The sequence below is a fragment of the Uranotaenia lowii genome, chromosome 2, assembly GCF_029784155.1.
Source record: "Uranotaenia lowii strain MFRU-FL chromosome 2, ASM2978415v1, whole genome shotgun sequence".
In the NCBI taxonomy this organism is placed as follows: Eukaryota; Metazoa; Arthropoda; class Insecta; order Diptera; family Culicidae; genus Uranotaenia; species Uranotaenia lowii.
In genome coordinates, this window is record NC_073692.1 from 92390847 (window position 1) to 92403337 (window position 12491).

Genomic DNA, 12491 nt, shown 5'->3' on the forward strand with positions numbered 1-12491 from the left:
ATACACTTCGTAAAGAAAATCCACTCTAGAGACGAGTACGGTATTTTGAGTGTCAAGATTTCAGTTTTTATACAAAAGGTTTATGGAATTGCAATTCGAAATTTATAATTTAAAATTAGTTCCAATTTTTGAACTTCATATAGTGTCGCAAAATGGAATGTTTATGCTTTGAGTGGTATCGAATTAAATTTCACCGGAGGCAAGCTTGGCTCAAGAATCGATCTAAATAATCGGAAATTTTAATTCAAAAGATCAATCTCTCAAAGATCGTTCCTAGATCGACGAATTCTAGTGTTAATGATTGAAAGCGCAACGAAGTTTGTACGGGTTCAGCTAGTGTATAATATATTTAAATTTAAAAGTATTTAACTACATTACTTTTAATCATACGAAAAATCAAAGTTCAGATTATCGATAGCAAAGGTAAAAAAAAGAGGTTTAAAATTGATTTTATGCCGTCCGAGATATTTGGATCTTAGTAAAAAAAAGTGTATTTCGGGGGAACCTGCACCTGCTAATGGAAATTACCAAGTATGCGGAATACATAAACTGAAAACTAGAAAACATTGCAACATGTTCTTTTTTTCTATCTGCTACTCATTTGCTGTCAAAAAATTACTTTTTAATGCAACAACTAAAAAGATATCCGATTTTTTACAAACGCTTCTCAAAGCAACTGTTGAAATCTTTGGATGTAAAACGCCCCAGTGACTCCCTAGACATCAGAACGGTAGGAAAACATCACAATGTTCACAGTGAAAATAAATTAATGCTGTTGGAAAAATCTGAAAGTTTTTTTTTCAACGTCATCTACAAAAGAAAATAATTGATTTTTATTCATTTTTCAATAGATAATTTTCATAAGATTAATTTTAAAATTTTTGACTTTTTTTTCAACTGATTTAGATATGAATCTATGTCATTTTCTATCAAAATTAATGTAGATTTTGTCGATTTCCTTTGGTCCTTCTGTTGTGATTTTCGAAATTCTATAGTCGATTTGTGACTTTTTTGTGATTTTTAAGGTAAAAGCAAAATTTTGAGCGCTTTGAGCCACCCCCGAAATCAAGTCCGATTGGGCTGACATTTATTGGGATCAGTTTTTTGGACCAATCTACAAAGAACAAAGTACGGTTTTCGAAATTCGATTTTTTTTCAATATTTTACACAGCACCAACAACTCTCCCTGCAATCGAAGCTAAAATTTATGAGTAGGTCAAAACCTTTGCCTCAGATCCCGTGTTAGTAGCGCACCTACATACTTATAACTTCGAGCACCCTACGTAATGATTATCCGCGTAAACCCATAAATCATCCGTTAATTATTTTGTTCCTTCGCAGCGCTTCCTGGCATAAGAAAATCTCGGCGAAGCGGACTCAGGATGACTGCTGGGAGCTTTGCCAACCCACCAGAGCGCAGCCCAACAAATCACACCCAAAACCAGCATCGGTTAAACGCGTACGTCTCGTAACGGTGCCGTGCCGTGCCAATGGAAGCTCGTCGCTCTAATCTTCCCATGTTGTCATAAGCTCTTGAGCCGCCCAGGAGCCACGCCACCCACTCTAAGCTAGCCGAAGCCACTAACTAAGTATAGGGGTAGTAAATTTCCAGCAGACACTCAACAAATCATGTACCGATTTGGCGCTCCCCGGAGGCTTCCAGTCAGCCCCCCTCCTTGCTGCAAAACCAGCCAGTCAGCCAATCATCCGCCCTTATGAAGATTTGCTTCTCTTAGATGTAACTTAGGTCGAGGGCTAAAGTTGGCGACGAATGCTAATGAGACCATAATGTACACTCCGCTGCGGTGTCAATCAATATCACCTGTCGGATTAGCCAGAAACCGTGGGCTTTGTTTAGTAGCAGCCTTTTACGTGAAATATTTTGCAGCTACTGATGGTGGTAACTTACTTATGAATTAGGCGGAAACGTTTTTTGATTGCGCAGTGGATTTAGACATCCCCCGGAAGATGCGGGGGAGGAGTGTGTGTGTGTGTTGTTTGGTCTTGTGAATGCTTTCGTCATATTTAGAAGATGACGTTGACAAGACAGGGTTCAGTAGGGGTTGATTGCCTTAATACGCACAATAACCGATTATTTCTTAATACATAAACATGATCACGAAAGTTTGAAGATTGGACCTATCTGTAAGTTGGTAAATTCTACAATAGAATGAGTCGATTTGGGGTCATTTTTAAATTTTTCAAACCCTAGGGTCTGAAAAGCTTTGTTTTGGTTCAAAACTTATCCATGATTTTTTGCAGAATTTTATAGTCACGTTTACATGTATAAATTATAACTTTTATGTTTGTATGAGATAATTGAATATTTTGTACAGGTCGTATCTTCGTATCATATTTGCAAAAGGGATATTTGTGGTTTAAAGCATTAAAAAACTACAAATTCAATTGACATCACTATTGGGGCCTCGCGAAGGTTTCATGCAATGTAGTTATGCAATACCTATTGCAATTTCTATTGTTATTCCCTAACTTAATATTTGGGAATCTTTCACTAGAGGGATAGGGAGCTAAACTCATTGAAGTCTGTTTCACATATAATCTGGTCAGATAAAATAGATCATTTCTCTGCAAAAAAAATAACGTACATAAAAAATAAAAATGTCATTTTGTTAAGTTTTTATTGCATTTTAAGGAAAAAAAATACAAAAAAATCATTTGTCAGCTTTTCGGATGCATATTCGAACTTTTTTTGTGATACCACCCATTATTTTCTGAACAGAACTGAGCTGGTAACCTCATCCGCCATCTTGTTCCACCACTTTTCCATTTAAGCGGATTTTTTCATGGTTCTGCCACATTTCTTCAGTTTTCCCTTAACTATTGCCCAATATTTCTCGATGGGACGAAAATCCGGACAGTTTGGCGGATTGATACTTTTTTCAACAAAATCGATCTTGTTCTCCTTATACTACTTAACGACATCCCGGCTGTAGTGGCAGCTTGCCAGGTCTGGTTAGAACTTCACCGGACCTTTGTGGGACCGAATGAATGACAAAACCCTCTTCTGGAGGCATTCTTCTTTGTAAACATTTCCATTCATTGTGTCCCCAGTGATGAAAATTTTAGTCTTCTTCCCACAACTACAGATCCCTTGCCAAATCATCAACTTACGAGCAAATTTATCTGCGAAAACAAACTTGAATCTACCCGCAAAATTCCCTTTACGCTTCGCAAGGTAAAATTTATTACCGGGTATTTGTCCAAAATCCATTTTGACGTAAGTTTCGTCGTCCATCAAAATGCATCCGTTGTACTTGGTCAACACTTGCTCGTACAACTTCCTTGCCCTGGGTTTGGCAACCAGGTTTTGTTTCAGCGTCCTGTTGAGGTGTTTGCTTGCATGGTACGACCGCAAGCTTTCTCGTAAACAAATTCGTCGAGCTGTACAGTGGTTCGTCTTGACCTTTTTCGCCAAATCACGCAAGGAGATTCCATGATTATTGTTAACTGATCGAATCACCTTTGCTCGCAGCTTCCGGTCATATGTTCCACTTTTACGCCTGGTTTATTTTGCTCGATCCACCGTTAGGGTCTCCCGGTAACGTTGCAGTACCGAATTTACAGTCGATTTAGGATATTTCAGGAATTTCGCGATCTTTACCCCTGATCACGTCGGTTTCTCTACGTGAGTGTGCAGAATTTTTTTCTCGCCTTTCGCGTTCCATCGTCGATAACTTTTGACTGACTGCTTCAATCTTGATGAAATTTTCACCACTAAGTAAACAAACCATCCGGATCAAAACATCGTCAATAGATTTGCGATGTGACAACTAGGGGCGCTGCAGTAAATCAAAAGATGCGACCAGATTCTATGTGAAACAGACTTTAGTTCATAGTTCACAAAAGGCTAGAAAAACACTCAGTCGCAGATTGAATAACTTAAAACAATGTTCATTTCATCCACTCTTCAATTGAACAGACTTCGATAATCGTATAAAATCTCCAACTCTTTCAACTCGAGCGCCAACAAAGTGTCAAGTAATTCCGTTTGTAAAATATTTCAATCTGTTCGGATTGACGACATATTTTCAGCACTGCCAGCATGATGCATTGCGGTCTGAATGGGAATCCATATTTCATTGTATCCACTGATTTACCTTGGGCCAAAGCCACACAAATACCCCAGTATTTATGGGCATTTATGCCGGAGTCCACCCGAACCCAAAATCGAAACCAACACAGCAGAACTCCGAGCTAGTAATCTTCCAGAAAAGGTATGAAAGTTTCCGGTTGTTCCGGGTGAGCCAGAGAAAGGAAATTAGTTATGGAGGAGTTGCGTAACGGCTTCAACGACTCAAGCCGTGCATGCACTCAACCCATCGATTGAGTCAAGAGCAAGAGGGATGCTGCTGCTACTGGCAAAAAAACACTGTTAATAGATTCGTGATATGACAACTAGGGGCGCTGCAGTAAATGAAAAGATGCGACCAAATTCGACGTGAAACAGACTTTATGAGTTACATACTATATCTCACAGTACTAATACCGGTAGCTTGTATAAGCGAACTCGCGACACTAATTTTCGTCATCTACAAGTAAAACCGTTTCACTAGACGGTTCAAAAAATTAAATCGGAGCAAAACTAATATCTTCAGATACTAACAGGCTTATACTGGCGAACTCGTGACACTAATTTGCGTCACCTACATACGAGTGCTTTCTCTAACGTTCAGCCCGAGATGTTTTGAATTTAGCTATTTTAGTTGGCCCATTCTGATGTTGTAATCATCGATTCCGACGGTTTTCTTCAGTTCGTGGTGATTGATATTTTTTCATTCGTTGGTGGATTGACCGAGAAATAATAACGTGTAGCGAGTTTCATCAATGGAAACAGATGAGAACTTAGGTATCTCTTTGTCGTTGTTGGGAGGTTCAGGAACGGCGAAGGTTCGGGATCGCAAATAAAATAACCATTTACCGAACTTGCGGGCGCGGGGTCAATGACCGGTTAACTCGGACTTAGTAAATTTCCACTTGGGCACCTTATTATTTTACAATTTGAAAATTGCCGGATTTCGCGGATTTAAAGAACAAACCGTGTTTATAGGAAGTAAACGGGAACTCTGTATTAATTTATAGACGTTTAATACATTTTAACTTAAACTAAAAACATGCGGTTTTATTCTTAATACTAGATCGACGGACACGATATAATCTTTCTTCGGATGGTTGACCCAGACTGCTGTTCGGGATCCAAAACGGCGGGCTCCAAACTTCGGCTGGGGCTCGGTCGCTAACAATAGATCGGGTCGCGATCGTTTTTGGGGAGAAATATTTCCCACCCATTGTTTTCCACCTATTGTTGGGCGATGATCGATAGTTGGGCGTCGCGACGACTCACAGCATCTGGCTACCAACGAGTTTTGTAGCGACGAGGGGTTTCGGTATTCAACATCCCGACCCCCCTGAAATAGCTAGATTTCAGTAGTCTTCACGGCGGTGTCTGAACCTGAAGACACGTTTCCATCGTTGGTTGGAATTGGAAGCATGCAAATTTTGGTTACAGGGCGAGTCATATAACCATTGGATGTTCGTAAGGTGACAACTCGGGTTACACCGTCATTTCCAGGGTGCACTTGGTGAATACGGGCCATCTTCCACTTCATCGGCGGTTGGTTTTCATCGACGATGATGACAAGCCGGCCGGGCTCGATCTTGATCGGAGGCTGCCAGTTTTTGACTCGAGGTTGGAGCTGAGTCAGGTACTCGATGTGCCATCTTCGCCAGAAACGTTGGAGCTGTTGCTGCATCAGTTGGTACTGCTTCAGTCGGTTTTCGGGTGTCGAGCTGAGGTCTTTCTCGGGGAGCGCATGGATGGAGGAACCGATGAGGAAGTGAGCTGGCGTGAGCGGTTGGAAGTCCTTGGGATCGTCGGAAAGTTGCGTCAAAGGTCGAGAATTAAGGCAGGCTTCGACTTGAACAAGGAGAGTTTCGAAATCTTCGTGGGAGGCAGAGGAATTTCCCAGAACACGTAGCAGATGTTTTTTGGCGGAGCGGACAGCGGCTTCCCACAAGCCACCGAAGTGAGGAGCGGAGGGAGGGTTCAGCTGCCAATCGATACCTTCTTCACTGCATACTTGCTGCATTTCGTCGTGGTGGTCGCGGCTTCGTAAAGTTTTGAGCAATTCCTTGAGTTGATTACGTGCGCCGACAAAATTTGTTCCGTTGTCGGAATAAAGAGTGGCGCATTTTCCTCTTCTGCCTATGAAGCGACGGAGAGCCTGGACGAACTTGGCTGTGGACAAGTCCGAAACCAGCTCGAGGTGTACCGCTTTCGTGCTAAAGCACACAAAAACAGCAACGTATGCCTTGATCGGTGCCTTTCTATAGCCTTGTCGTATGTAGACGGGACCGAAATAGTCCACTCCTGTGTGGGTGAATGCTCTGGATGCCTGGATACGTGGTGATGGTAATTGGCCCATAAATTGTTGTTGGAGTTTGGGTTTCATGCGAAAACAGGTTAAGCATTGGTGTGTTATTCGTCTGCAAAGGTCTCTTCCGCTCAACGGCCAGAATTTTAGACGCATAGAGCTTAGCATCAACTGTGGGCCAGCGTGTAGCAATCGGATGTGGTAAATTTCAGCTAGAAGGTTTGAGAATTGATGATTTCCAGGGATTATCATGGGGTGTTTGCTTTCTGTGGACAAATCTGAGTGTTCGAGCCGCCCACCGATGCATAGTATACCATCTTCGCGAACCATTGGAACCAGCCAGCGCAGCCTCGATGATCGATGAACGAAACCAGATTTCCTTAAGTCTTTCAGTTCAGATGAGAAAACTTCCTTTTGAACTAAACGAACGAGTTGTTTTTCGGCATCGATGAGTTCGCAAAGTTTGATCCTGGTTGTTTTTATCCTCTCTTCAGCAGGTTTGCCCAAATTGTAAAGGTAACGGCGACATAGAACGGTAACACGGAGAAGTTTAAAGTAGCATTTAAAGTGACCAAAATACCAATCGTTGAATGTGCCTTCGTTTTCAGCTACAACTCCTACCACTTTCCTTCGTTCTTCTTCGTGGACATTTTCTTCACAGGGTTGATTGATTGAATTTGGCCAATGTTCGGAGTCCTGTGCTAACCATGGTGGGCCAGTCCACCATGTTTGATCTGTGACAATTTGCTCAGCGTTGAGCCCTCGGGATAATTGATCGGCGGGATTCATTATACCTGGCACATGTTTCCAAGTGCAATTTTGGGTGAAATTCTGGATAGAGGAAACACGATTGGCCACGAATGTGGTCCAAGTGCTAGGAGTTTGTGCCAACCACTGTAGAACGGTTCTAGAATCTGTCCAAAAATATGTTTCAAGGGGGGCTTCCATAGATTCCAAAACCTTCACGTACAGTTCAGCTGCTAGCAAAGCTCCACAGAGCTCCAATCGGGGAATAGTTTGGCGTTTTAAGGGTGAAACTCTTGATTTGGATGAAACGAGAGATACTTGTGTTTTTCCTGTGGGGTCTTTGGAAACCAAATACATGCAGGCACCATATGCCTTTTCGGAGGCATCCGAGAAACAGTGGAGCTGTTTCTGATTCGCAGAAGCTAAACCAACGAAGCGGGGAATGCGGAGGTCTTTTAAATTTGGGAGAAGGGAATAAAATTCTGTCCACCAGTCTGTTAAGGGTTGGGGTAGGAGTTCGTCCCATCCAATAGGGTTACCATCTTTATTTTTCTGCTCCCAAATCAGCTGCATGAATATTTTGGCGCTCGTTACCACCGGTCCTAGTAATCCTAACGGATCGAAAATTTTAGCGATGTTGGATAGTATTTTCCGTTTGGTAAGCTCTTCGGGAATGATTGGGGAAATTTCGAAATTGAACCGCAGCTCATCAGATTTTGGCTCCCACACTAAGCCAAGTGTTTTGACCGTTCGATCACGTTCAAAGTCAATGCCATCGTCCAGAGGAATTGCCAAATTCTCAGCAATGACTCCTTCCAGTACTTCTGGGAGGTTGGATGCCCATTTCCGTAATTTAAAACCTCCACTAAGTGCCAATTCATCCAGCTCCAAGCGAATTTTCTTCGCTTCAGTTGTGCTGTTGATTCCGGTGATTAAGTCATCCATGTATACATCTCTGCTAAGTCTACAAGCAGCTAGCGGAAATTTTTGTACCTCGTCGTCTGAAAGCTGTTTCAAAGTTCGCGTAGCCAGATAGGGAGCTGATTTTGTACCATATGTTACTGTACGGAGTTCATAAGTTTCAATGGGAGCTTCTGAAGAAAATCGCCAAAATATGCGCTGTAACGGGTAGTCTTTTGGGTCAATCCAGATTTGCCGGAACATTTTTTCTACGTCGGCAATAAGGACAATCGGGAAAAATCTACTGCGCATAATAAGAGTTCGCAAATCGTCCTGAACTACAGGGCCGTTCAAAAGTATGTCGTTCAAGGATGTTCCTGAGGATGATCTACTGGAGGCATCAAAAACAACTCGGACGCGAGTGGTGGTGCTTGAGGATTTTATAACCGGGTGGTGTGGTAAGTAAAAGGCGATTGTACTATCCGAAAGATTATCTGCCTTCCCCATATGACCGCAATTCAAGTACTCTGTCATGAATGCATGGTATTCGTTTTTCAAATTTTCATCAGAGGAGAGTCGTTTTTCAAGGTTCAGAAACCGTCGCATTGCAGAAGTTTTGGAATCTCCCAATTTGTTCAACGCATTTTCGCACTTCGGTAGGGCTACCGTATAACGACCATCCTTCCCACGTTTTATCGATTCCAAATAAAGTTTTTCGCATTGTGTTTCTTCCACAGAATAGTTTTCGGTACGACTGCCGTTTTCGCATTCCCAAAACTTCGCCATAAGATTCTCCAACGAATCTAAAACCGTCGAATGCTTGCATAAAATTGGTTCTTCCTTGCTGTTAGCTACGCTTCCTGTCACTAGCCACCCGAAAACCGAATCAATTAAACTTGGGAGACCATTTCCCAACGGTAGGCGTTGTTTAGAGGAAAAGAAATTGAAGAAAAACTCTCCACCGAGTAAAACATCAATTGGATGAGTTCTGAAGAACTCTGGATCGGCTAGTGTGATTCCTTTCGGCAGATTCCAAACCGTCTCGGAGAAAGAAGATGTGGGTAAATCCTCGGTTACTTTCGGTAATACATAAAAATCCATAATTTGGGCGTAATTAGAGTTTTTCGAGCGAACCATAGCACGAACCTTTTCCTTGGTATTAGTAGGGAATTGACCTATTCCGCTGATTTGTACATCAGCCCTGTTCCTTTTGAACCGAAGTAGTTGCGAGAAATGTGAGGATATTATGTTGCACTCAGATCCCGAATCTAAAAGTGCCCTAGCTGAAACCGAATTTCCATAGTCGTCCTCCAGTAGAACAACTGCCGTAGCCAAAAGAACCTTTCTCGCTGACCTCCCGATATTGGAGCTGATTGTGGCATTCGAAGTACCTGCCTGGGGGTTAGGATTACCATTTCGTTTAGGTGTATTTCCGTCAGATGGTGTGCTCTTAGAGTTCTCTGCCGCCTTATAGCACACGAGGGTATGATGACGGCCTTTGCATCGACGACACGAGAATTTGGACTTGCAGTCTCGAGCTTGATGCCCTCTTCGAAAACAATTTCGGCAGAGATTGTGTTGGCGTAGCACGGATTCTCTTTCCCCAACCGAAAGTTTTTCGAAAGATGAACAAGTAAAAAGTGGGTGATTCTCAGAACAACAAACGCAATTAGGGGGTGGAGTATGAAAAGCACCATGATTAGTAACCTTGGATTGGATGGCCTTTCGAATAGGAGGTGGATGTTGTTCGGAGGGTTTCCCGGGGAGTGAATCCAATATTTGAATACGGCGATGCAGAAACTCAACCAAGTCCTTCAGAGTTTCTTCTTCCTTCGTTGAAGTGTGCTCCTCCCAGCTACGTCGCGTTTTTTCGTCAAACCTCGAGCACAACAGATGAATCAGCAACAAATCCTTATAGTCAGCAATCTGAACCACTTGATCTAACACCTTCGTTGCCTTCTCAAAACCTTCGACCAATGCTTGAAGCTCGAATGCTGATTCTCGCTTGATAAAAGGAAGCTCGAAAAGATTTTGAACCTGTTTTCGCTTAAGGGCCTTGCTGTTCGAATACCTTTTGACCAACAAATCCCACGCTACCGTGTAATTCGCTTGGGTTAACGCAAGTGACGATATAACAGAGAGGGCTTCTCCTTCTAGTTGACTCCGAAGATAATGATACTTTTCAATCACAGGTAGATCCTCAGAGTGATGAATAAGGGACAAATACAGATCTCGAAATGACAACCACTCTTCGATGTTTCCGGAAAACTTAGGCAGACTGATTAAAGGCAATTTAACGTGCGGATGGGAAGTTGCGGCGAAAATCGACTCGTTAACCGGCAGGGATGCACTCGATACGGGATATTCCCGCATTTTGGATTGGAGAAAACCTTTCAGCTCAAAAAATTTATTCTGGAAATCCAAACGCTCTTTCACATACCTCTCTTCCTCCTCCTCCTCCGACTGTTCCTCAACTTCCGCCATTGCCTCATCGATTTTCTCCCACAGCGAGTCTAACCTTTCCAACCGCGATGCCAGCTCACGCGCGTCCCGCTGGTCGTCGTAGTTCTGCATGTACGTGTAGATTCCTTGGAATGACGTCATCAGGTTTCGCAAACGCAGCAGCGACGATTTCAAGGTACGTTGAGGCATGGTACCTTATCCGACGAATTCCTTGTTCCAACAAAAAGAATGCCTTTTTGCTGAATCTTCACGAACGCTGCTACGAAGTAACCTCAAACTCGACCTCGTCTTCCGAAAAATGACCTTCATGCACTTTAGCATGCAATAGGACTAGTGCGAACCTGGTTTGGATGTGTAACCGGCTTCCGTATCACCAACGACCAATATTCACGTGAGAAGTGTTCCACGTGGGAAGGATATCCGCGTCAACCTTTGGGAAAAAAACACAAGAGAAGCACCTTGTGGCACAGCTGTGGGAATTGGAGAGCTACTAACCTGCTCCCGATTAAATTCGGGCCTTGTATTTTTATGTTTTTAATCGGGAACAGTTCTCGCTACAATCCTGGGGACCTTGGTCTTATTGGACCAACAGATTTTGGTAATGAAGTAGTAGTGATTATCCAGTCTGGTATGTCAACCGTGGTAAGCCAACTGTAGTAACCAATCGTCCGTCGCAAACCGATCGCCCTCGAAACCCGTTTTCGTAGGATATGGAATAAAAACCAAGCGTGATACCAGGCAAACAATGATGAAACCTTGGAATGCTACTCACATGTACTAAATTTATTCATGCCTTGTATAAATTTAGTAAACTGGAACTCAGGAACTTTGCATGCAGATCCTTGTCCTTCCGGGGTGGTATTGGCCAGGGGAAAACCTTGGATTTTAGAGATGGGAGCCTTTGACCAAAACGACACGTGTGAGCAGCCTTTGTTTCCTTTGTTGTACCACGTCTATTGTTGCATGCAGCGATGGCGGACGATCCACAAAATTTGGCACGTGCTTTCCAAATTATCCGCAAAATCCGATGAAATTCCTGGTCCCGTGCCTTCAACCGATATCCGGCTCGAAGGACCATATGTTGGGAGGTTCAGGAACGGCGAAGGTTCGGGATCGCAAATAAAATAACCATTTACCGAACTTGCGGGCGCGGGGTCAATGACCGGTTAACTCGGACTTAGTAAATTTCCACTTGGGCACCTTATTATTTTACAATTTGAAAATTGCCGGATTTCGCGGATTTAAAGAACAAACCGTGTTTATAGGAAGTAAACGGGAACTCTGTATTAATTTATAGACGTTTAATACATTTTAACTTAAACTAAAAACATGCGGTTTTATTCTTAATACTAGATCGACGGACACGATATAATCTTTCTTCGGATGGTTGACCCAGACTGCTGTTCGGGATCCAAAACGGCGGGCTCCAAACTTCGGCTGGGGCTCGGTCGCTAACAATAGATCGGGTCGCGATCGTTTTTGGGGAGAAATATTTCCCACCCATTGTTTTCCACCTATTGTTGGGCGATGATCGATAGTTGGGCGTCGCGACGACTCACAGCATCTGGCTACCAACGAGTTTTGTAGCGACGAGGGGTTTCGGTATTCAACAGTCGTATTTATCGCTAAGTGTAACACAAGAGATAAACTGGTTTTCATTATCAGTTCTGTTCGATTATTTTGAGGTTTTCTTAGAAACAGCCTTCCGAACCGAAAGGCCATATCAGAACAAACAATCAGCAGTAGCAGCCTTAAAAACCTGCGCTTCCTAAGCCAATTCCTTCTTTTTTCACCGGGATGCCCAATCAATACAAACAATCAGCAGAAGCCTTAAAATCCTGCGCTTCTAAAGCCAATACGTTATTTCCACCGGAAGGCCAAATCAAAATAAACAATCAGCAGCCTTAAAAATTTGTGCTTCCAAAACCATTTTGTCTTTTTCCACCAGAAGGCCAAATCAACACAAACAATCAGCAACAGCAGCCTTAA

At 42.8% G+C, this 12491-nt stretch overlaps 1 protein-coding gene across 1 annotated transcript; it reads right to left on the minus strand.

Annotated features, from left to right (window-relative positions):
- Positions 1–5435: 5435 nt before the first annotated feature.
- Positions 5436–10691, minus strand: LOC129741675 (uncharacterized). Its single transcript, XM_055733422.1, has one exon. The coding sequence runs from the start codon at positions 10689–10691 to the stop codon at positions 5436–5438; it is 5256 nt and encodes a 1751-aa protein (XP_055589397.1).
- Between the last annotated feature and the right edge of the window lie 1800 nt (positions 10692–12491).

Bases quoted from the DNA above. Each gene is read 5' to 3' on its own strand.
- LOC129741675 (XM_055733422.1), bottom strand. From the start codon at position 10,691: ATGCCTCAACGTACCTTGAAATCGTCGCTGCTGCGTTTGCGAAACCTG.